Here is a 24,945-nt window from a genome sequence, read left to right as displayed (position 1 = left end):
GTAATTCCATTTCAAAGAGCTTATAGTAAGTAAATGTTTCCCTCTGTCCTTAGCATTGTCCCTAAAACTTACACAGTGTCTGTTTCTCCATGGAGAAGAGGGTCTTTGAGAAGCTCTTCTCAGAACTGTGGTGTTTGCAAAGGCTGTGTTTTGGAGGGGCTGCTGTGTTTCAGAGCAGCTGATCACAGGGAGGGTGCTGGGGGACCTTCCTTGAGTGTGTTTTTCCAAATTCTGTGTGCAGGTTTTGTTGTGCTCCTCATGGGAGTACCTCCAAACCCCAAAGCAAACCTCAGCCCCTCTTTTGTGCTCCTGTCCAGCCTTGCAGGCTGATAGCATTTATTCCTTGGGACAGAAAATCTCTTCTGTGGCAAGCTTTGTTCCCTTGTTCTTTCCCTTTCAAACAGTGTGAGTGTACTGAGGGTTTGGGGGTTGTTTTACCTTCTTCCCAGGGCAGGATAACTTTCCACTAACACAGAGAGTTCTGTTGTCTCTGTTAAAAACAACTGCCCTCAAGTGGAGTAGGCTTTGTATTCTGTCCTGGAAACAGAGCGTTTCATTCAGAGATAAGGCCTCCCTGCATTCAGGTCCCTTTAGTCACCTGATGGAGCCATTGGTAACTTTTAGGCTGCTTTAGTCTGCATTCCTGAGATGCTTTACTCCTGGCACTGCAATTAAAAGCTTCGGGTTCACTGCTTGCCACCCGATCCCCAGCTTTCCTCCCCTTGCCCTCGGGTGCTGCCCAGGGTAGCAGGAGAGGGAAGCCAGCCCTCAGCAGCACAAGCCTTGCACCTGTAGCCATCCTTGAGGATGTGGTTGTGGCATCGTGACCAGGTAAAAACCAGTTTGTGGCTTTCTGAGCTGTTATTTCTGGACTTGAGAGCTGCTGAGTAGGAGCATCATGGGCACAGCCTCCCCTGCTTACACCGTCCTCTTCGGTTTGGTGACTGGTGGTAGGAGGGAGGATGTAGCCCATTGGCCATCTTATTAGCTCTTGTCTTCTTGCCAATAATCAACATAAAAGTCCTATCTAATGATATTGATCAATTGGAGAAAATTAAAGCCAGCAAACCCACCTTGTGGGAGATGAAGTGCGAGGTGCTGTCTGTGCTCCTGCAAGAGAGGTGGTTGCTTTGAATAATTTCCAGAAGGTTCTTGGTGTTTTGCATTGGGTTTGACCCTTATTTGACTTTTTTCCCCTCCAAAAAGGACATAAAACAAAGTAACAAGGATTGTGGATACTCTGTATCTCAGATAATGATTACAACCAATCTAGGGTGCATTTTTTATTCCTCAAGAGAAGAACCTGGAGGAACTGGCTGTGGATCCCCACAGCCATCTGGAAGATGTGCTTGGTCAATCTCTTCCTAGCCTCAGAATTAGTGACTAGTCTGTAGTAGATGAAGGCAGAGGGAAAGTTTTTGGTTGTGGCATACTGTTTGTACTTTAATACCTATTAAAGGCAGCAGTGGGCAGGAGCTCTGCCTGCCCCAATGGGCTGACTGTGGCTGTAGTAGGTTCCTCTAATACAAACTGGTGTGGAAAGTGTGGTGATGATCAAATCCTGAATTTGGTGTGCTTACTCTGCCTCTTCATCATCAGTTCTTCATAAGATTCTGTTTTATCCTGTGTTTTGCTTCAGCCAATGTGAGTTGAGACTCAGATGTTTCTCTTGCCCCTGTGTAACACTGCAGGGACTGGGACTCATTGGAAACAGACTGGGATGTTTAAGTGAGACCAGTGCACAGAGAGAGGCAGGCTGCTCCAGTTCTAGCAACTGCTTTTCCAGTGCAAGACATTCAAGGCTAATTGAAACTCTTGAGTTAATGAGTATCCCATTTAGTGTATGCCTACCTTAGTGTCATCATTCCATCAGCTAGATGGTCACATATCTGATGAGCTCCTGCAGAGACAGCCAGTAGTGGCTAAGCTGAACCTTTGTTTGGCTTGCTGCATACCTCAGTGTAAAGGCCATGCATGTCTACCCATATACACTGACACCTGAGGTATGTTCAAGGCAGAAAGGTGTTTTGATCCACAAAACAACAACTAACATCAGCCTACTCTGCAGTTTCTCTGAGTGATGCTGTGTTGATCTCCATGCACTTCATTATGGAGAAAATACTGCTGCTGTGGAAGGTGTTGGTATTGAAGGAGTGAGGATGATCTCTGGTGTACTGAAAGGTGGCCAGTGCAGGTGCAGTTGAAGCTAGAGGCTGTTTCTCACTGGGGTCTGGAACAGCATGCTCTTCCACCACCCCGCTTCCCTCGCAGCTCTGCCTGAGCTGCTGGCAGCCCAAGGAGGGCCCTGCAGTTAGGGGTACTCTTTAGGGCTGGAAAACTGTGGTTTGCTGGGTTTCTTTGTCACCATGAATGATCCTGTTGGTGGGGGAAGGATGGGAGAATTGCAGTAGAATCAGGAGCTGAGGGGGCAGGGAGTGTGCTTGTCCTGTTCCTGCTGGTAGAGCTGTCACGGAGACCTGTGGAGGAGCTGAGGACAGATGTTTTCTGCCTGCATGGATTTGTACCTGCCTTGGCAATGTCCAAGGAGAGAGTCCAAGCTTTGTGGGCTGTTTTGGGCCTGACTGACCCTGTGCTGTTTGTCCCTTCCTCATGTGCACTGAGACTGGCCATGAAGACCCTTGCATCACATGTGTATGAGCATAAGGCAAGTCCTGCTGGTCTTGGAATACCAAATACCACTTGTGAAATGTGGCAAAACCCCCTAAACTTCTCCTATGATTAAAGCAAATGTATCATCTGTGGGTGCTTTGAACAGCAGAGTTCTGGTGTGTAGGCACAGGACCGTCCCCTCTCATGAGCATGTACATGGTGAGGAGCCTGGCCCAGCTCAGCTGCTGTGAAACTCCCCAGCCAAGGAGAAGTGCACAGTTCCAGCTCAGCCAAGTGTTTGTTTTACACAGGCTGAAAAGACCACAGGGATCATTTTGGCAATGAAAGTGCCTGCCTTTCTAAACAAAAATCATTATCTTCTCTGCTCTACTAACAGTGTATCTCTGGAGTTGAGATGCAACAACCTGGGAAGCAAACGGAGCAGCTTCACCTTCCTTCCAGCTCAGCTCTGCTGCCCACAGAAAGGTGGTTTGGAATCCTTATCAGCCAGTCCAGGCCCCATCCTGCTTGGGTGATACACACCAAAAGGGCAAAACCCTGTTCTTATTTGTTAAAAGTTCTGCATTGTTTGGCTAATTTGAAGCTAGGTAGTGTTTGAGGCCAGAAGGTCCTTCAGCATCCAGTTAGTGCTTACTTGCTCAAGGGTGTCCCTGGAGCTGGAGATCCTGGATGCTGCTAACATATACCAGTTAAATCTTTGCTGAACTGGAATATGACAGTCAATGCATTTGCTTTTTCCCCTCTGTTTGTTTTCTTTTAGATTGTGGCCAAGGAAGTCATGAAATACACCCTGGATTTAGTCTTCAGGTTCTATTGATCGCAGCTCCCCAGGACTGCTTCCATTCTGGCCTCATCTGAGGTTCATGCACATGGTGCATGTGGAGGGCTGGCAGCAGTCACAGCCATGCATCATCTGTTTGGGCTGGTTCTGGCACAAAAGGACCTCTCACGTGCAGGGGATCTGTTCTCCTTAGAGGATGCTGAAATCGAAGGAAGCATCTCAGAAGCTCTTGAACAGATAAGAATAATTAGTTCATCTGCTGTAAGTGAAACACTGCCCTTAATCATTTTTCTTGAGATTAAATGTATAATATACATAAAATACTTGAGACAGGGACATTTAAGTCTCTAAAAATCCTCAAGAATGCTGAGCAAAGCAGAAGATTGGGGGTTGGACCTGATGATGTCCTGAGGTCCCTTCCAACACCTACAGTTCTGGGATTCTGTGATTTTTAAAAAATGTGGTGACCAAATCCAGTTCCTGCTGTCTTTGAAGATATTTTACTTGATCTGTATCATTTTTATTAAGGAATTAATTTTTCTTAAAGAATTACTTAGGACATATTAAAGATTAGCAAGGGGCTTACAGCTGCGCTGCACGTGTAGCATGTGTTCTGTTTGCAGCACCAAGTGTTCTGAATGAGGGCAGGCTCACTGGTTTTGGTAATTTCTTTAAAATCTAAAGCAAACAAGCTGCTTATCCTTCCTCCTTCCAGTCTGTTGAAGGGAAGACCCTTTTCTGAGCCTTAGGATATTCAAATAGCAGCATGTATGTGTTGTCACAGCTGTGCTTTCCTGGGCACCATACAGCACATCCCCACAGGAGCTGGTCCAGGCAGTGTCCTACCTCTGGCTCTCAGAGCATCAATTGCAGCGCTGCTGCCTGCACTGAGAACTGACTTGTCCATCAGAGCTGTCACTGTGCTGCAGCTCTTCTCTTTGCTCCTCTCTTTGCATCTCCACAGTCATTCATAAGATTAATAGAGTTAATTTGGCCATCAGCCCTGCAGTGTGTGCTGTACTCCCCCTCACTGAACTCCAGATCACCAGGAACTTTACACAAATTCCCCCTAATGTGCTTTTTTTTTTTTATTTTTGAGAGAAAACGCCTGAATTTGCCCCAGAATGTTTTGCAAACTTGTCTGTGCCAGGGCAGAGCTGCTGCTGCCTCCAGCTGCCGGGTGGTGGTTCCCAGCAGAGGGCTCTGGAGATCGCTGCCTGCCTGAGCAGGAGTGGATGGAGGGGTGTGTCTAACTGTTCCCCAGATGTGAGGAGTCTCACTGAGGTGCAGACAGGACCTCTCTGCTCTCCAGGTCCACGCACAGCCAGCAACTGTGACTCTCTCCAGGGGTTTGCTCTTGGGCTGCCCCAGCCAGTGGCTGTGAACTTCTTCACCTCTGGCTCAATCCATTATCTTACACAGAACATAAAGCTTGTAGTCTTCTTTTGATAAGCTTGTGGCTGTTTTTATCACACCAAGCAGAGCTTGTAGAGGGTTAGCTGTGAATAAGGGCAGAGAATTGCTCTGAGATGGACCCAGACATCGTGGCTTCTGCCTGTGATGTGCTGAGCTCACTGTGGAGCTCCAGCCCTTTACAGTGTCTGTGCTTTATCTAGCCAAACCAGTGGCTTTTGATTAATACTTTGCCCTGTCTCTCTATCTGCACCACTTTTGTAGGATGCAAAAGGTTAGACCAAGGGCTGGCAGTTGTGTCTTGTGGGTCTTTTTTGTTAAGGACGATGCGCTGCTGTGCTGTATCCACATGGCATCTGTGTCAGTGATTATGGGGATTACAGGACTTTGTGATAGAGCCTATTTAATTAACTTTTATTCATGTTATGTTGATACTAATTGAAACTAATTGTGTTTACATGGAATCACAGACTGCTTTGGTTTTGAAGGCACCGCAAAGATCATCTAGTTCCAGTCCCCTGCCAAGAGCAGGGACACCCTTGCTAGCCCAGGGTGCCCAAAGCCCCATCTGACCCAGCCTTGAGCCCTGCCAGGGATCCAGGGGCTCCCACAGCCTCTCTGGGCACCCTGTGCTGGGGACTGAACATGATGTGAAATATTTGGGACCCTGCATGTGGCTACATATAGATTGTGGATATAGCAATTCCAGGTTTGGTTTAGGGATGGTTATGGGAGAAGAGTGGTTGTAAGGTGTGTGGCTGCAATCCCTGGTCAAGAAGGCCATCCTTCAAGACAGCCCACTCAAAATCTTGTGGTAACATAACCCAAACCTTTACAGTAACCAGAATTAAGACACAAACTGATGAATTGTCTATGTCATGACTGATTCCTGTGTTTAACCACACTAAATGCTCCCTGTAAAGGTGGAAGAGAGAAAACAGATGCTGCTTAGATCAGAAACTTTATGTCTTCAGCCTGAATTTGTGCAGTCCTTGAAAAGGATGGGTGTTCACATGGCAAATGCCTCTTCCTTTGGACCAGGATTACCAGACCAATGACAACGACCAGGCTGTGGTGGAAATCTGCATCACCCGCATCACCACGGCCATCAGGGAGACGGCATCCATCGAGAAGCACGGCAGAGCCCTGGTGGGGCTCTGGGAGTCCTGCCTGGAGCACAACCTGAAGCCCTCTGGGAAAGATGAGGACACCCCCCACGCCAAAATAGCATCTGATATCATGAGCTGTATCTTGCAGGTGGGTCTGAGCTTGGGAGCAAGGGGGGGGGGGCTGAGCTTGGGAGCAAGGGGGGGGGGGCTGAGCTTGGGAGCAAGGGGGGGGGGGCTGAGCTTGGGAGCAAGGGGGGGGGGGCTGAGCTTGGGAGCAAGGGGGGGGGGGCTGAGCTTGGGAGCAAGGGGGGGGGGGCTGAGCTTGGGAGCAAGGGGGGGGTCTGAGCTTGGGAGCAAGGTGGGGGGCTGAGCTGGGAGCAGGGGAGGCTGATGCATTCGTTCACTATTTGGGTTCAGCTTTCCAAATGCAGTTGTACTTTGTTTTCTGATGCTGGTTTGGAGTTTAAAACCCAGAACATCCCCCTGGTTAATGTAGATCCTCACGTGCATGTGGCATCTGTTGGAGGGAACCACAAGTTCTGGCAGCTGTTATCTTTAGAAGAGTCTTGACTGTCCAGTACCAGATTGTTTTATCTTAATGCCCCATTAATTCCAAGCATTTCATTTAACTATTAACGTGGGAGACACAGTCCTGTACTTTCTGTGCTTGCAGGAAGATTCATTTGCAAGCATTTAATACCAGGGAGGAGGTTACTCTTTGGAATTGTTCCAGAAGGTAGGGAAACACCAAAGAACATCATTAGGTATGCCATCACCTAGAAGGATCTCCCTTAACATCACCATTGTAAAAGCTGGGTCCAGATACAAGGCAGAAGACTGATTTCTGAAGGATGCTCTGATTGCTGCTACTCTAAACAGAGGGGTGGAAGGAATTTATGCCCTGGGCAGGACAGTTGGAATAATTCCTTAGGAAATTGTTACTAAATGGTTGAGGCAGCAACAACATGACTGAAATATTCTTTAGGTCCTAAGAAGGTTTGTTAGAACAGCTGGGACTGAGTCCTTTTTGAACTCAGACTGAACTGTTGCACCCTGTGAAAGCAAGAGTGAAAAGAAGACATGCAAGGGTACAGGAGCCCTTGGGGGCAGCAATGGGCTGCTCTGAGGCACCCCAAGAAAATAAGCTGGGCATGAAAAACATTTAAATGGGGGAGGAAGGGGGAATCTGGTATTAAATCAAGGTGAGTTTGGGTTGGGGTGTTTCTGTGTGTTTGCATGTGTGTTGTTTTGGGGGGGGGGGGTTGGGTTGTTTCAGTTGTTTTTCAAGCTGTGACTGCAGGCAACAATGTTCCTTGTTGGGAAAGCAGTGTAATACCCTGGAGAGACCCAAACTGAAACACCAGAGCACAGTTACACCTAGCTGGAAGCAGAAATCAGGGCTGCTTCCAGGGTTACAGCTGTGGGCAAAATTCCCAGGGACCAGCCCCCCCAGGCCCTACAGAGTGCCTGTCTGCCTGGGCTGCTCCAGGGTGATGCTTGCAGCACATCTGCTCTTTCATAGCTGTTTTCTTTGCCTCTTAAATCAGATCTGGGGTTGGTTTGTGGGTTTGTTTGTTCTTTCATTGTAAAAATTCAAGTGCTAGTGGCACAAGTGTGTCACTGTCCCCTGAGAGATGCTGCTTAGCCCATTCTTAGCTATATTGTTCCACAGACCTACTGAGGTTCCTCGTGGAGTTTGGCTAAAAGTGTTTAAAGTCCAAAAGAAACAAAGAGTTTCAGAAAAAATAACACCACTGCTGGCTTGGCTTCAGTGAAATTTTACTTTATGGTGGTCAGTTCTGTTTATCACAGAATCCCAGACTGCATGAGGTGAGAAGAGACCTTCCAAAGCCATCTCATCCCACCCCTGCGATGAGCAGGGACACCTTGAACTAGAGCAGGTCACTTAAAGCTCCATCAAGACTGACCCTGAATGTCTTTGGGAATGGATACTCCACCACCTCTCTGGGCAACCTGGGCCAGGGTCTCACCCCCCTCAGAGTGAAGAACTTCTCCCTCATGTCTCATTTAACCCTGCTCCAGTTTAAACCATCACCCCTCATCCCATTGCTCCCTGCCCTTACAAACAGCCCTGCCCAGCTCTCCTGTGGGTCTCTTCATGTACCTTTGGTCTGAAGATGCACAAAATACTGTTTTATAATAAAAGAAGGGGAAAGCTCCTTTTCTGAAGCCCAGGTTCTTGTGACTTTGGTTTGGGAAGCACAGAGATTTATTTAGCCAGGTGTCTGGTTGAGAATGTGACCAAAGCTATTGCCTCATCTCCCTGTCTGCCTCCTGTCCCTGGAGGAGAAGCAGTGGCTGGATTAGGACCCTGGCAGCAGCACAGCTTAAACTTCCCAGACTATGATGTCGAATCACACTTGTGGTAGTTCAGAAATGGTATTTCCTGACAGTGCTGAAGTAGGCAATGGCTTGCCTAAGCTTTTGGTGTTTGCTGATGGTGACTGGGTGCCTGAATCGAGCTGTGTCTGGGTGCTGTGGGGCTGTGCTGTGCTGCAGGCTGCTTCAGGAAAGGAGCTCCCTGAGAATGGGCAAGTCATGAGTGTAAATTTGCTGCTCCCTGAAACAGAGCTATTACCAGCATGTTCCTTACATAATTTCAGGCCCCAGCTGGAGTGTTGTGTCCAGTTCTGGGCTCCCTGGGATAAAACAGCCAGGGATCTCTTGGAGTGAGTTCAGAGGAGACTATGAAGGTGATGAAGGGCCTGAAGCATCTCCCCTGTGAGGAAAGGCTGAGTGAGCTGGGGCTGTTCAGCCTGGAGAGAAGAAGCCTGAGAGGGGATCTGATCAATGAGTATCAATAGCTGAAGGGTGGGACACAGGGGGACATGGGCAGCCTCTGCTCAGTGTCTGTGGGGACAGGACAAGGGGCGATGGGCTCAAATTGGAGCACAGGGAGTTCCCCACCAATCTGGGGAAGAACTTCTTCCCAGTGAGGGTGAGGGAGCCCTGGGACAGGCTGCCCAGGGGGTGTGGAGTCTCCTTCTCTGGAGAGATTCCAGCCCTGTCTGGACACCACCCTGTGTGCCCTGTCCTAGGGACCCTGCTTGGGCAGGGGGTTGGACCCCATGGGCTCTCATGGTCCCTTCCAACCCCTATGATTCTGTGATAATAAAAGAAAGGCAGCATAAAATGAGGGTTTGGGGTTGTTTTTATACAAGATGTGAGGGGTAGCTGAAGTAGTCATGAATACCTGCCAGCTGGGCTGAATCTCCCCGCGTGGTTCTGTGGCTGTTGGCAGTGGGGAGGTCCCCATGGTTTGCAAACATCACTCTCTGCTATTGTTGAAATCTGGTTTTCATTGTCACCTTCACATATTCGTAAGTGTGTGCTCCTGCCCTGGTGTTTGTAATGGAATAAATGGGACCTTTCTCCTTCCATCTGAATTCCAACCTTTTCTTGGCTGTTTTATCTCTGCTGTAGGAAACAAAAGCAAGTTGTTAGTTGGGATTTCCTTAGATCCTTTAAATCATCGTCAGAAGGCCCAACCTTATCTCCCTGTTCTTTCTATGTGGAGTCCTGGAGTATAACTTGGAGGCAGAATTTGGCTCCTGCTCAGTCGTGCTCCCAGCCAAACATAACGAGGCATTATGTTGATTTAAACATGCTGCTGCATAAAGGCCTATTCATCTGAGGGCTTTTCTCACTAAAGATGCAGTCTTTGGTCCTACAGCAGTTGCCTGATGAGCTATTTTGACACCTAGGAGTTGCTGCAGCCCCTTCCTCCCTAAGGGCTGGTGGGAGGGACTGTCCCACAGCAGCTGCACCTCTCTGCTGCTTGGCCAGTCTCTGTTTCAAGGAAATACCCTCCTAGCTGGTTCCACTTGGCTCTCTTGCATTGGTTAAATGGCATGATGCAGCCATAATTAAGGTCAGTCCAGCTCTCTGAGAGGCTAACAGCAAAGGCAGTTGCTGCTGGAGGCAGACCTGGCCTAGGAGGCAACCTAGCAGGGCATATAGGATGGCAGATTTGGCTTCCCTCAGGTTTCAGCGTGTTATTCTTCTCTTAGTGCTGCTCCAGAGCATGTGCTAAGCCTGCACTGCCTTTCTTTGTGCCGTTTTGTTGCTTTCTGAAACATCTGGGGTCCAGTGGTTGCCTGTGATTTCAGATGCTAATGAAGTATAATCATAGTGCAGGGTTGTTTTCCAAACCAGTGATGTAATCCAGTTTCAAAGAGATGTTCAAAACCCAGTGAAGATGAGAGAAAAGCCCTGATTAAGGAGGCTCCAGCAAGAATGTAGGTCCTCAGTTACATGTAAACATATCCTCCTGGCTTCAAGGGCAGTTATGAATGGGAACTGAAGGGGCAGGAGGTGGTACAGTCTGTGCACACTGATTTTGTGTGCACAAAGAGCTGGAGAAAACCTTTTCTGACCCTGATGTTGGAACTTCAGTGTGTGTGCTGAGCTCACTGAGCTTGGTGCTGCCTTGAGGACAGGAGTCTCCAAAAACTCCAGTTGATCTCAGTGCTCAGACAAATCAATTGGAGTTTAAGGAAGGAAATCTAAGTTGTTATTAGAGGAAAATTGATCAATACTAAAGCTATTACCTCATGAGAGAGGCTCCCAGTGCACTTAACAATACTCTTCTCCTCATTTGACCTGTTTGCCTTTGATTTAGTCCCAGTGGCTTAGCAGGAGACCTGTTCTGGGCACAGAGGGGTATTTTCTTCATAAGGCACAAAGGCTGAAGCTCAGAGTGCCACCCTGCCTCAGTGTGGGTGAGGGAAGCTGTGCCTTGTGCTGGGGAAGACTTACCTGTGCTTGGGATTGAGCTCCCTGAGCCCCAACTCTGTGCCTGCACCTTGGGCTCCCTGCTTGGGGCTGGGTGGTGGAGTGGGACAGGTCACTGTGACACAAGAACAACTGGCAGCAACGTGCCCCTTACTCCAGGGGTGATGGGCTCAAGTGGGAGCACAGGGAGTTCCCCCCAATGTGGGGAAGAACTTCTTCCCAGTGAGGGTGAGGGAGCCCTGGGACAGGCTGCCCAGGGGGTGTGGAGTCTCCTTCTCTGGAGAGATTCCAGCCCCTGTCCTAGGGACCCTACTTGGGCAGGGGGTTGGACCCCATGGGCTCTGGGGGTCCCTCCCAACCCCTACAGCTCTGTGATTCACCCATCAGCGACAGGAGTGACTGCTTGTGGGGGTTCCTACACTTTGGGATGAAGATGACCTACTGTGTGTGGGGATGGATGGAGCTTCTGCTGCCGTCTCTGGAAGCACCAGACAGAAAATGCTGTGTTGGAGATGTGGCACTTGAACTGGTGCTCCTGGTGCTGTGTCTCATCTTACAGAGGGCAGAAATCGGTGTGGTGTTAGCAGCTCTGGTGCAGTGCTCTTCAGTGTCCTTCCCTGCTCCTTCTGTGGAGGCTGCCTTCATGGTGTTACTAAGGCATAACCTTTCCTGATGGGTCTTCTGGGCTTCCCCCACCCCTGTTCTCTTGATTTGTGGGGTGTTTCTTCCTGCTCTGATCACCATGAGGCTTCATTTAAATCACTCTTTTCCAGCTGCTTGTTTTTCAGTGGTGCTTTTCATGTGTTTACAGAATTACAATCGACCTCCAGTGATGGCCTTGGCTGTCCCAGTGGCAGTGAGGTTTCTTCAGAGGGGCAATAAGGAGCTGTGCAGGAACATGTCCAGTTACCTCTCCCTGGCTGCGATTGCCAAAGCAGATCTGCTGGCTGACCACACAGATGCTATTGTCAGAAGCATCCTCCAAGGTAGGAAGACACTGAGGTTTTGGCTTTAGTCCTGCAGCATGCCCACCCTTAGATTCCAACCCCTACAGCTCTGTGATTCTGTGTAATTTCATCATTAAGACAACATGGTATGAGTTTGCATATCCAAGTCTGCTTTTCTTAAGGACAATTTGTGATAAATATGGCAAACTATAAATATATATGAGCTGTGTGATTGTACTGATTGAGCAGAGTCCCACATTGAGTCTTTCTAACAACTTAGGAAGCCTCATGAGTACTCACTTGAAGACTGGTGACATTGGTATCAGATGTTCCTCTTGTGCTTTGCCACTTGCAACTCGGTGCTATGAATAGAAATAAAGTGAGTCTAGGAAAAGTGATAAACATCCACAGCTGACAGTTCCACCCTGCCTGTTCCTGCTCGATTTGGTGTATTTATGTTGTTCCACCAGCAGATGTTGCTGTGGCCATCGGATTTGGAAGCTGCAGGTTGGAAAAGGGCACTGGGAACAGGCACAAGGCTCTGTGTTGTGGACTGGTCTGACTGCACTGGGTGTAGTTTGTGTGTCAGGATGTGGAACTGTTGGTTTGCAGCAGGATAAGGACCGGGCTTGAGTTCCTGAGGGGAAATGAGAGGATAAGCTGAGGATGGATTGACAGAGTGGTGTGGAGACAAAGGGCCTCGTGCTGGTGCTGGGCAGACAGGGCTCAGCCTAATGGCACAACTGGGACTGATGGGAGACTTTGGGCTGTTGCCTGCAAGTGTTTGAGAGCTCCCTGGGTCTTTTGATCACTTGGGGCAACTGTTCAGCTGCATAATCTTGCCAGCTAAAAAAGACCTGTTTAGTGAGAGCCTTTAACTACCCTGTCCAGCCAGTGTGAACTCAGCTTCTAAACATGCCAATGCCCCTGCCATGCCCATGGTGCTGCCAGACCCTGTGCTGACACCCTCCATCAGCAGAAGGCTCAGATTTATCCCTGCTTTTAGGGGACAGCAGCAAAACTACCCTGCAGTTGTTGCTGTAATGGAGCCCCACGGCTGCTCTGGCTTCTAGAGGAGCTCAGGTGAGGGATGTGGATGCTGCGTTCAGCACAGGCTGGTTAGAGAGCACAACTGGGCTCACCAACATAGTCCAGGCACACACATCATCTGCTTGTTCCAGCCTGTGTCTGGGCCTGGAACAGGCTGCCCAGGGAGGGGGCTGAGTCCCCAGCCCTGGGGGTGTTTAACAGAGGGGAGATGAGGTGCTCAGGGAGCTGGTTTGGCACAGGACAGGGACGGTTGGACTTGATGAGCTTAAAGGGCTTTTCCAACCTTCTGATTCTGTGATTTCTACATGTGCAGCCTGGGAGGGGACTCACAGTGGCTTTTTCTGTATTTGGAGCCCAAACTCCCCCAAAATAATATTTACTTGGTGTTTTCCAAACTTGTCAAAGAGAAATATAGCAAAGGAAGGAGAGAATCATGCTGGTGGAGGCGGGTTGTGGTGTTGGGCAGGAGGGGGCTAGGCTGTGGGAAAGCTTTGCTCCTCCACAGAGTCAACAAAGGAAGACAAAAAGCAACTGGGAAGAGGAGAGTTTTCCAGCTGAGTCAGTGAGAATGAAAGAACTGGCTTTGTGTTTGGTGCTCTGCCAGGCTAGAAGAGAGATAGGAAAAGACTGCTTCCAAGACAGAGCATTTCAGGTATGGGGTGCAGTCAGACAAATAGCCAGCAGGACTTCTGGTTCATCTTTTTGAGGGTTTTTCACTTTCTGCTGTGTGTCATGGACATTTGTTTTCATTTAATGGAGGGTACTGCATGGAAAGAGGATTTGAGAGGGGTTTAGTCTTGGGACCTGAAGTGCTCTTAATACTGAAGATGTGCTTCCTGGCTGGCAGCAGATGTGTGTAGGTAACCTTTGTTGTTCTGTAGTTCAGGTTGTTATTTAATAAGGGATTCCTGTCATGCTTATTGCTAAGTGTTTAGAACTCAGATACATTTTGTTCTTGCAGGGTAATAGGAGAAATTCCAGCATTTGAAGTGGTTATTTTTACCTTAAATAAATGGTATTGCCAGAACTTTGGAGCAGATCCTGTAACTTCAGCTAGGAAGCACAGCCCCTGTGAATGGAGTAGTGAAGCAGAAATTACCTTGTCACAGCATCACAGAATCACAGGGGTTGGAAGGGACCCCCAGAGCCCATGGGGTCCAACCCCCTGCCCAAGCAGGGTCCCTAGGACAGGGCACACTGGTCGGTGTCCAGACAGGGCTGGAATCTCTCCAGAGAAGGAGACTCCACACCCCCTGGGCAGCCTGTCCCAGGGCTCCCTCACCCTCACTGGGAAGAAGTTCTTCCCCACATTGGGGGGGAACTCCCTGTGCTCCAACTTGAGCCCATCGCCCCTTGTCCTGTCCCCACAGACACTGAGCAGAGGCTGCCCATGGCCCCCTGTGTCCCACCCTTCAGATATTGATAAACAAGCTCTTTCTTACCACTTTGGTGCTGTGGAAGGAAGGGTCTGGCTGCTGCAGCCTGGCAGGGAGAAGCACAGCAGCAGTGCCCCAGGAAGCTCTTCCAAGCCCAGTCTTAGGGCACCTGTAGAGAATGAGCAAGAGGAAGGTGTGAGTAGAGCAGGAGGGTGTGCTGCTTCCAGCAGGAATGAGAACTGCTGTGGATAAGACATTCTGTATGATAACTTGCTCAGAGGCTCCAGCAGGCAGTGAGTAACTGCTCCCATCGTGCGTGGCCGCGTATCCAGTGAGCAGCTGCCCGGCACTGGCAGCTACTGGGCTGTCTTCTACACCCCTGTGTCCACTGCTGCTGTGCTGCCTCCAGCCCTGTGCTCTCAGGGGGTGTTGGGTGAGAGGAGAAGGCTGCTGCCACCAAATATTCATGGGTTCTGCCTTAGTGAGCATCAAACTGACTGGCTGCTTTGAGTATCTACGTGGACCTTACGACCCAGAGTGTCCTCTCGGACAGCTGGTGTCACGCACAGGGTAGTGATGGGGTTTTATTTGGGGCCATCTCAAACCACACCCGTCCTGCAGCCTCCAAGCACCATGGTAGCCCAGCCTCCAGTCACTGCATGTCTGTCAGGGTGTCAGAGCATCTCCTCTGTATCTGCAACCATCTCCACGTGGGAGAACTCCTAGATCCTTGCACGTGGCAATGTTTGCAAGAGGGATTGTTATCATGACAGGCCTTCAGGCATCTCTGGCTAATGCTGGGATTTCCATCCTTTGGGGGTGTCTCAGGTGTTGATATTTAGGTTCTTTTTCTATTATCAGCTAAACTGCCTGGCTCAAGATGTGGAAGAGCTCCTGATGGGTACTTACTGTCAGAGTTTCAGCTCATGAGAAGCATGGCAAGTTTCAGCTTAGTAAAGTACCTTTATTTACAGAACAACTTTACAAAAATAATTTCTATAAAATTATTACAAAGTCAATTTACAGTATAATAAAGCTGCACTTCCTCAGAATGTACCAGCAGATTATGATGGGGGATACTACTTAGGTAGGGTAGGTCAACCCGGGACATAAATAATACTGTAAACAAGGAGCCTACAAATTACTAACAACAATTAATAAGCAACACATTTCTTTGCTTCTGTGGCTCCTCTGTACAGTTCATATTGATGGTCTAAACACCAGTGACTGGGGGAGCTGGGGAGATGTGCAGCTGAGTGGGATATGTGGGGACTGGTCAGCTGGATGCTGGGAGCACCGTTGGGCTCCCGGTGCCTGCAGTGGCACTGGCTTTTATACATCAGCAAACACTGTGCTAGGGAGGCAGCAGTTGTCTGACCTCAGGAACAGCTTTCCCAATGTCACACCTCAGTGTGTTTTGTCAGTGTTTGGCCAAAACAGCAGGCAGGGATCAAATCCCATCTCCACAGTGCCTCCTTTTGTAAACTCGCAGTGCTAATCTTCCTGGGGAATTCCAGAGGCTCCTACAGCTCTGTTTGCTTGTCCATATTGGCCTTCAGCTCTTCAGGAAACACCTCCTCTGCCTCAAACTGCTGTGCTACAGCTTAAGAAACATACTGGGCTCCTCCATAGGGCAAAACTTCTGTAACCCCCCACCCGATGATGTTGCCCCTGATACCACACGCATCTTCTCCGCTCTGCGCTGCGATCTCCTGGGTGCTGAGCACCCTGTCCCACATGTTAAAGCCAGTTAACTTTCCAGAGAAGGCTAAAGCTTCATCAAATCCACCTCCAATGCAGCAGCCATTCTTTTCTTGACCAATCTGCAAAATCCCTCCATCTGGAATGGTGTGAGCATCAGCAATGTCCAAGGCGGTGGCTGCGAGCTCTCCATTCACCCACAAGGATGCAGATCCATTCTCTGAGCTCCAGGCACCACAGAGATGGATCCACTTCCCAGGAACTACTACATTTTTGGCAGCCAACTTGTGCTGGTCACCACTGACAACAAGCACTGCAGAGTCCCTGCTGAGGTACAGCTGGATTTCATACGGATTGAACTTGGTTCCATAGGAGAAGACAATAGTTTTGTCCAACGCCTCGGTCACCTTGATCCAGATACAAGCGGTGAAGGAGTGAAGGGTCATTCCTGCAGTTGGGTGAACACTCCCAAATATCTTTTTGGAGCGCATGGGGAATAGAATTGCTGTTTCACACCCTGAAAAAGATGGAAAGGTGGTTAGGTGAAGAAAGCCTGGTCTCTCTGTGCTGGCACAGTTTGGACCTTTGGTGTATGCTGACTTCTGAAGGGAGCACACACACAGGAGGGGAATCCACTTTTTAAAGGTGTGGACAAAGGCAAGACAAGGGGGATGCTTTAAAGCTAAAGGAGGAAAGGTTTGAATTAGATATTAGGGGGAAGCTCTTTCCATAGAGAGTGGTGAGGGGCTGGAAGGGGCTGCCCAGAGAGGGGGTGGGTGCCCCATCCCTGGGGGTGTTCAAGGCCAGGTTGGCTGGGGCCCTGGGCAAATTTGTGTAGCTCCAGGTCTGGAGGTTGGTGTCCATGCCTGTGGCAGGGGGTTGGGGCTCTGTGACCCTTGGGGTCCCTTACAACCCAGACCAGGCTGGGATTCTGGGCTTCTCAAGGGTAGCTGGGAGCTCAGTGCACCAGTGGGATGCTTTGAAGTAGCTCTCAGGTCCCATGGATGAATTAGCTGAATGGCAATGGGTCTAGGGGCTAATTGGGCTGTGGGAGGAAGGCCTGGCTCTTCCTCGCTGCAGAAGAGGTGTGTTGGCATTGTCCTGTACCACACAAAGTGCCTTTTAGACATGGGGCTGCCTTGGGGAGCTGGGCTGCCCCACGGGTCTGCAGGCACTGCGGAGGGGACGGGGACACGGGGCTGGGTGCAGGCACTGCTGAGAGTGTGTTTATTCCTCCCTCTCCTGAGCCAGTCTTCAGTAGCTTTCACATGCAGTGGGTGCCTGTGGGAAATGAGTAAGACAAGTGATGTTTTCAGAAGGGCTCATCTCTCCAATTAACCTGTGGTTTAGAAATTAGTGATGAGCACCATCAGAGACTTAGACCAGTAACTGCTGATCACCGAATGGTGTTGGTCATATATACCATAATATCCCAAGCAGCACAGAGGGGGGGAAAGCAGCTGGCTTGCTTCCTGTTTAAACAAGCTAGAGGAGCTAAAATGTGTGTGGAAATTCTGCTGTGGGGAATGAAGGACTCTTTGTGTCCTCCAGGCTGCGTGTTCTTCCACAGACCGCTTCCTCTCAGCAGATCTCCCAGGTCTTCACTGCCCCTTCCGAGGAGAGGGGCAGGAGCAACTGTGGGGATATTCCTTAAAATCCTACTTAGGAACTCTGTTGTGAAAAAAGCTTTTAATTAGCGAGCTTTCAGGCTTTGTTATCAAGTCCTAAACAAAATTAAAACCAGCCTCGCTGAAGAACAAGAAGTGTGATTAGGAAATCCCTGAGGAGTATGGCTGGCAGTGGTTCAAGATGTGAGAAATTCAAGTCAGTTGCTAAAAATTCCCTTGGGGAAAAAAAAAGTTCCAAAGAGACACTCTGGAAGTACTTAAAGTGTATCTCTTAGATTAAAAAGGAAAAAAAAAGAGAGCATTTAATATAAAACCCTGTAGGAACAAGTGGAAATAATCTGGATTTTCACTAATGAGACTGAGATCCTGCCCAAGTTGGGTTCTTTTACTCTCACCTAGGGGAGAGTAACAGCCTGTGAGGCTGGATGTGGTATGGGGAGAGATAAAGAATGAGCTCATGCTTTCTGGAAGGCAAGATTCCTGTGCTGGGGAAAACAGGAATAGCTGTAAGACTTACTCCCAGCACAGGCAGATGACTGAAGGGTGCAGATAAGGGAAGGAGTGAAAGAGATTTGCTTACAAAGCTGAGTCTGTGCTGTCCTACCTGAAAGGAGAGATTCATGTTAGGTCGTAAAAGCCTTTGTAAACTGTTGTGTTTGTGTTGTAATGGGCTTGTGTGTGTTGCTGCCTGCGTGTGAGTGGCTACAAGAAGCCCTCCTTGCTCACCTGTGTAAGAGCTCACACTTGTGGTGTTGCTGGTGAGGCTGTTGTGACTGTACCCCTAAGTTCCTACTCACACCCCTCAGTAGGATTCTGTGAGTGCAGTTCTGTGGGGTTTTTAAGCTGCATCATGGTGCTTTGGGGGAAAATGCCAGCACTTGGAAGGCACACAGGGAGGCAGAGTTGTAGTTAGCTTGTGGATGGAACAGTTTTGCACCCAGGCTTTAGATCGCTGGGGTCTGCCCTGCCATCCCCCAGTTGCTGCAGCTGCTCTTTGAGCATCGTATCATAGACACAGAAAATCTGATGTGGAATTTGAGGTAGGAGCTCATCTTTCTGTGGCTACCTTGCTTGCTGGAAAACATTTTAGCAGGGGGGAAAAGCCCTGAGGTACAGCAGTGCCCCAGAGTTCCTGATCTATCTGTGCTCAAGGATATATTCTGTCCTGGCAGTTGCAGGGGGTGATGTGGTGTCTGGGCTGTGGGATGTGTGCTTAGCTGGCTGACATCCACACCACAGCCTTGGGGCCAGCTCTGCTCTCGGGCAGTTGGAGTTGGTGAGGAGCAACCTTTGGTCTGGGAAGAGGAGGAGGTGAGGACATGCATGAAGAGAACAGGAGAGCTCAGTGACTAGAGCATCTCAAAGGTGAGAGGACATCATTTTCATGCTTAAAATATTGTTGCTGCTCTCTGGCAACCCTTTTGATCTGGAGAGCCAGCAGGAGCTGGGATCCCAGCTGGCTTTGCCCTGTGTGAGGACTGGGGTTAAGCCCTCCTTTGACCCCCGGTTTGAAAAGCTCAGCGCCTCTACTTTGAGAACAGAGAAGGGGTTCCCTCCTGGTGTCCTCTGCATAGGATTGCTTCAGAGTCACGGGCAGAGGGGGGTGTGTAAGGGTGGGGGTGTGTTTGTAGGGTGTCTGTTTGGGTCAGCCCACCAAAGAGAGCTCCCCGGTACAGCCCGCATGGACTTACCTGCTGGCAGCAAGTGCTGAGCCGCCCACTTCTGCGATGCCTTCAGTTCATCTCTGGTTTGCTGAAGCTCTTTCCACAGGGAGTTCAAAACCAGACTGTCTCCTCTGGTGGGACTGAGTTTATCCTGCTGGAAAGCTGTCTCCTGAGCATCCACCTCCGACCTCCTCAGCCAAGCGCTCTCCAGCTGGCTGAGCCTGCTGGACACGTTGTGGCTCAGCAGCAGAACGTGCTCAAGGACCTTTCCTTGCTCGGACTCTGGAAGCCTCTTGACTCCTTCAGCTTGGTCACAGTTCCTCTCCAGCACCTGCTCTACCTGCGACATGACGTTGGAGGTGACTTTCTTCACCAGGGTGGCGAGGTTGGTGGTGAGCTGGCTCAGCTCTGCTCTCAGGGTCTGCAGGTCCACCTTCAGCACCTCATCCACCGCCTGCAGCATCATGTTCTCTTTCATCTGTGAGTTCTCCAGCATGATGAAGAGCTTGTCCCACTCGGTGTGCTCTCGCTGGCAGTCGCACGAAGCAGCTGGAACAGAAGATACAGATGTTGCTATTCCCTTTGTACTTATGTATTTAAACAGGAATATTTGACAAAATCTGGTGCTCTGCAAGTCTTAACGTGCTTCAAGCTGTCAGTGTGTTTCTCTCTGCATCAACACAGGGAAGGAAAGCAGTGTATATTACAGTAATTCCAAGCCTAAGTATCCTGGGCAGTCTTTTGCCGGAAAACTGGAAAAAAATAAAGGCATAAAGCAAATTCCAAGGCACACCAACCAAGGGCTTTGGCATTTGCCATCCCTAATAACCAACTGGTACAAGCTGCTGCTTCTGAAAAGAAAGTTTATGCTTGTAACTCTCACAAGAGCCAGGCAACAGTGACCACAGTTCTGCAATTAAGAGCGATTTGGTTTCAATCTACTTACATTCCTCAGCACCAAGAGCTGGACCTTCAATTTCATTATCCAGGTTCACGTACATGAGATCGTAGTCGTCATCTTCATCCACAACACAAACTGAAGCCCTGAAAACACACAACAGCGTGAGCAGGGCAAGTATTTCTTGGGGAGGCATTCTCTGGCTGTGTCCTGGAGAGAGCTGGGCTGGCTGGAGCTGAGAGCCAGACGTCAGCGGGGACGGGACTGCGAGCGAGAGGCTGCGAGCCCCTAATAAAGGCTGCAGGAGCCTCAGCTCGAATGAATGAGCAGGGCGAGCGCCGTGGTGTAATCAGAGCACTTCTGGCTGTTGGTTTTGGCTGAGAGGAGAAGGGGGCGTGCAGCTTGCGCAGTCCCAGCCTCCCAGCTTTGCGCCGGGGGGAGATGAGGGGAAGGAAGGGGGAAAGCTGCTCTTGCGAGCTGCTGCGTCCCCCCTGAGAGCTGATTGCGGGATCGTCCCGCCGAGGGGCACGGTCAGGAAACCAAATGTACCTGGAGTTGCTTTTGGGTGTGTGTGGGGCTTAAACTAAACACTGCAGCTTATTCTGGGAGTTATACATAAAAACTTCTACTCTGGGCTGACGATGTCCTGCTTGAAGCAGCAATGGAGAACTCGGAGACAGCTCGTTAGGGGGTCACTTTGTGAGCACGTAGATCAGCAGTGTGAGGGGGGTTGTCTGTCAACTTTGAGCACACAAAGTGAGGCACTCCTGGGTCAGACATCTGGTGCTAAGTGTTATTGTTATTGGTGCTAATCAGCTTTAAATTCTAAAAAGCTTATCAGTTCAGCAGGCCATTCATTATGTGAGAGATGCTTTGTTTAGGTGAGATTAGGAGTCCTGTGGCACAAATTACATATTGGCTATGAAATACTCAGAGAATAGAGTAAAACCCACCCCTGTGGAACTGCATCTATCTAGCAATCTGTATTCCCTTCCCCTTTGAGTCTCTGGTGTATCACTGGAGCATGTAGAGAGCCCCATACCTTGTCCTGTCTCTGACACTGGAGCTGTGGGGTGTGAGGTGGCAGAGGTGATGTGCGTGGCATGAACCATCGCTCCCTCCTGACGTGAGGCCCAGGAGGCACCTTGCAGGTGGTGCCTTTTGCTGAGGAGATGGGGAAGGCTGGAGCTCCTCCAAGCTCACCCCACACACCCCAGGGCATCCTGCTGTTCCTAGGGCTGCTGAGAGCCTGGTGCTGCTGCACCAGGTGCTTCCCAGCACCCATCCCTTGTGCAAGGCTGGGCTACCTGTGCGTTGTGCTGATGGCCACTGTACTGCTGCTGATCCTACGTGCCAGACTGTCTCTCTGTTTCACACTGGGTGTGTATCTGGGGTCCTGCCATGGTGGGGTCGCCAACTGCTCTCCTACAAACACAAATAACTATTTATTTATAACATTGAAATGATACATCAGAGGCCTCCAAAGTTTGGTAAACAGAGGTGAATGTTTTGGGGGAGTTCTGAGTCATCCTGGGGGAAAAACTTAGTCTTTGTGTATGGGCTTTTCACTTCAGATGTTCCACCACTGTGTACAGCCTTGTGCTCCCTCTGTGTTACAGCCACAGCGGAATACCAGGCTCGTTTACTATCCAGGCTTCCTGTGCTTGCAGAGCAGAGTCTTGCACACAAGGCAGCCTTTGCAGGGAGCATGGGAATGGTCCTGGGGTGGGCTGGCACCGTGGTTGCTCCAGTTTGTACGTTCATCCTCCCAGCCAGCCTTGCAGCAGCGGCGTGAAGCCACCGAGCGTCCCCAACTGTACATTAGTCCCAGCCCGAGCTGTGTAACTCCTGGTGTGTGGTCTGCTTGGAGAGCCTGGGAAAAACCTGGTCTGGAAAGCACTGGGGATACAGTGGCAGGGGAAGGAGCAGGGAAGGAAGGTAAGTAAGGAGTTGAGTACGGTGTTTTGCCATTCTCAGACAACAAACAGGCTTTTTGGGTTCTCAGTTTAGACACGGTCAGGTGGAGTGAGATGGGAAAAAGTGACTTGGGAATGGGCACAATATGGGCTCCAAGTGCCTGACCCCTGGGAGTCAGATACTGGTGAGTGAGCTGCTGGTGTGTAAATCCCTTGGAAACTGAAAATTGTGCAACAAACAGCACGAGGTACTCAGAGCTAAAACAGAACATGAAAATACAAGAAAATAGTGATTTGGGTTGTGCTCCGTGACCTTCCTTAAGTTACGTGGGAACAGATGTGAGCTGTGGTATCTGCTTGGGTTGTTCAGGAGTTTGTGTACAGGGTTATTCAATTAAAAGCAATTCCATGTCAGTGGGGTCATTTAAACATTGCTCCAAAGTAATGGGGCTGCTCCTAAATTGCCTCTGCTTGGCTTTTTCTCTTGGGTAGTGACTGTAAGCCCAGTGAGGTTTGCTGTAGGAAACTGCCCAGAGTTGCATTTGTACACAGTGGGTTTGTTCAGAGAAGTTTCATGGCTGCAATCCATCACCTTGTGTCACATCAAATCGTGTCACTCTTCTAATACAGACTATACTGAGACTTGTTTTCTCCAGTGGAGCAATTCTCCTTGCTTTCCAGACTGCCTTCCTCTCTGTGCCATCCCAGCATAGGCAATAGTGTGTCTCAGGTTAGTTAGTGGTTGTCTTCCCTTGTTTAAAGCTGCTCAGGTACCTCTGCTGAGTCCCTTCCCTCTGCTGGGTCCCTTCCCTCTGTGCTTTTACAGCTGAGATGAATTTTGCCCTCCTAGAAACATGGGAATTTCCTGTTTTGCAATTGTTACCTCTGTTGAGAAGTGGCTGGAGCTCATGGGCTCTGTTCCACGTGGGCAGGAGCCTTCAGTGGAAATGAAATGTGTCAAAGTGTAAGAAGAATAAGTTCTGGTGTGTTTGGTCCAATTTCAAACTCAGATGTGAGTCTAGACAAGTTGGAGTAAATACATGCTCTGACCATTTCAGCTCCTACTTTGGGTGAACTGGGGCTTTGCCTGCATCCCATGGTGTGGTAGTGATACTTGTAAAGAGAAGTTACACCTTTTTCCAGGATCACTTGTGATACTGGGAAGAGATTTGCCTGAAGAACGTGGTTAGAAAATGGCCAGAACTGAGCAGCTTGCCCCTTGGGTTAGGGCAATTCATCAACAAGTATCTTTCCTTTGTGACTGCCCTTTGTGCTGGGCTGCCCAGGGGGTGTGGAGTCTCCTCTGGAGAGATTCCAGCCCTGTCTGGACCTGTGTGCCCTGTCCTAGGGACCCTGCTTTGGCAGGGGGTTGGACCCCATGGGCTCTGGGGGTCCCTTCCCACCCCTACAGCTCTGTGACTCTGTGTTTTATACATAGAACAAACCAGACAGGGATTCACCATGCCTGTGGGTCTCCACCTTGCCTTCAGCATCACAGTGCTCATACGGGGGGCTCAGAGCTGCTGTCAAGGAGAATCCAACAATTCCTTGAGCAGAGTAAGTGCTCCAGGGTAGGATGCAGAAGTGTGGCTGGCTGAGCAGTACAGGGGCACTCCTCCAAAGTGTGAGGACCCCGTTGGGATCATGGCAAGATGTTCAATTAGAAGTTACATGTCTGAACCCACAGTGAATGATATGAAGCTGCTTGGCTCCAAGGTGGTGTTGCAAGACCTAAGAGTGTCCTGGGGTGTGTTTGCTGTGTCTGGCTGGAGCTTGATGTGGTCTGGTCTGAGCCCATGGATCACTCTTCTGCCATCCACGAAGTGACCTGCTTATCTTGCAGAATTACAAGGCTGGGATTTAAATGGGAGAAAAAGCAGCAGGCCAGAGAGCTAGTTCCTCTTGGAAACCAACTCCAAAGAGACCTTAAGGACTTCCAAGGCTTTACAGAAAGGAGCCATGCTGCATTGCAATAGGCAGATGTTTTCCATATGTTGTTCAAGGGAAACTTAAATATATTGAGGCAGGCATGTTGAGCAACGTGGGGTTATAGATTTCAGTATGAGCCTGGGCTTCAGATTGAATTATGCACAGACATCTTAAGAAAATGTGCAAGGAGGGTTTAGTGTATCTCTGTCTGTCTGCAGTTGACTCTCTCTGGCTCCTTTCTATTCCTGGAAATGGCATCCTTAACTGTTTGTGTTCAAATTTACTGTCATGCATATTTAGCTCTCTTAAATAACCAGCTATTCTTTCCATATGCCGCCTGTTTAATTTGCAAGTCTCAATCTCAGCAAAGGAGCCACATTGCTTTTATCTGCTTTTTAGTTGTCTTTTTTTCTCTCTCTCTCTTTTTGTTGTTAATTTAAATCACACTTAGCTTGGTCTAGGACTCAACAGAGTACCATCCAAAGCTGAAAGTTCATTAACCAGCCTTCTTGTTATATTCTGCTTGAGAATCAAAACTATAATTAATAGGATTTTCTTTTTTGTTGTGTTTTTTCCCCCACTTACACTGTTATACCTGCAGTGAAGCATCCTATTTATATTGATTATTTGTCTTCTTGGCCCAGTATGTATTTTTCTACAGCACATTTTGTGCCTGTCTGGTTTTGTACTGGTGATTCTTAAGATCTGGTGGTGTCTTGCTCTCTCTGGCTGGGTGCTGATTTTTCAGGGCTCTCTCTAGCTTTACAGAGAGATTATTGACTGTCAGTAGTGACCTCGCTGTGCTCTGTCCTCAGGGAACTCCATGCTGCTGCGTGTCCTGCCTGCCTTGTACGAGGAGCAACCCCAGCCCATACACCTCCACCTGAGGGAGCTGGTGGCCCTGCTGGCTCAGCTGGATCAAGCTGAACACCACCACCTCCTCCGGCTCCTCCAGACCGTGGCTAGGAAAAAAGAACCAGGGGTAAAGCCATGTTTGGAAGATGTTACAGCTAAATGCCACACCTCCTTTTTGGGGGAGTTTATTTGTTTCAGATGACTTGGCAAGATGAGTCTGCTGGCAGCTCTCTGAACAGTGAGGAGTCCCGTAACGTGCATGACAGTGCTTTCCTACACTAATTCCCCATGA

General features: G+C 49.3%; 2 protein-coding genes across 3 annotated transcripts in view; one reads left to right on the top strand and one right to left on the bottom strand.

Annotated features, from left to right (window-relative positions):
• Positions 1 to 3,535: 3,535 nt before the first annotated feature.
• The window catches only part of VEPH1 (ventricular zone expressed PH domain containing 1), a gene marked incomplete at its 5' end in the record, with an annotated part of 59,808 nt that continues 38,398 nt past the window's right edge, over positions 3,536 to 24,945 (top strand). For both annotated transcript variants that reach the window (XM_084267473.1, XM_084267474.1), the window contains 4 exons: positions 3,536 to 3,673; positions 5,867 to 6,082; positions 11,501 to 11,675; positions 24,614 to 24,780. In XM_084267473.1, coding sequence (XP_084123599.1) covers positions 3,536 to 3,673; positions 5,867 to 6,082; positions 11,501 to 11,675; positions 24,614 to 24,780 — 696 coding nt within the window. The remainder of the gene's footprint in view (positions 3,674 to 5,866; positions 6,083 to 11,500; positions 11,676 to 24,613; positions 24,781 to 24,945) is intronic.
• Positions 15,667 to 20,149, bottom strand: PTX3 (pentraxin 3; the record flags this gene model as incomplete). Its single annotated transcript, XM_084267459.1, has 3 exons — positions 15,667 to 16,280; positions 19,083 to 19,604; positions 20,002 to 20,149. The coding sequence occupies 3 exons, from the start codon at positions 20,147 to 20,149 to the stop codon at positions 15,667 to 15,669; spliced, it is 1,284 nt and encodes a 427-aa protein (XP_084123585.1).

The sequence above is a fragment of the Gallinula chloropus genome, assembly GCF_964237585.1.
Source record: "Gallinula chloropus genome assembly, chromosome: 8".
Taxonomy (NCBI): domain Eukaryota; kingdom Metazoa; phylum Chordata; class Aves; order Gruiformes; family Rallidae; genus Gallinula; species Gallinula chloropus.
Note: the sequence above shows the minus strand (reverse complement) of the source record. Positions and strands in the feature narration are given on the sequence as shown.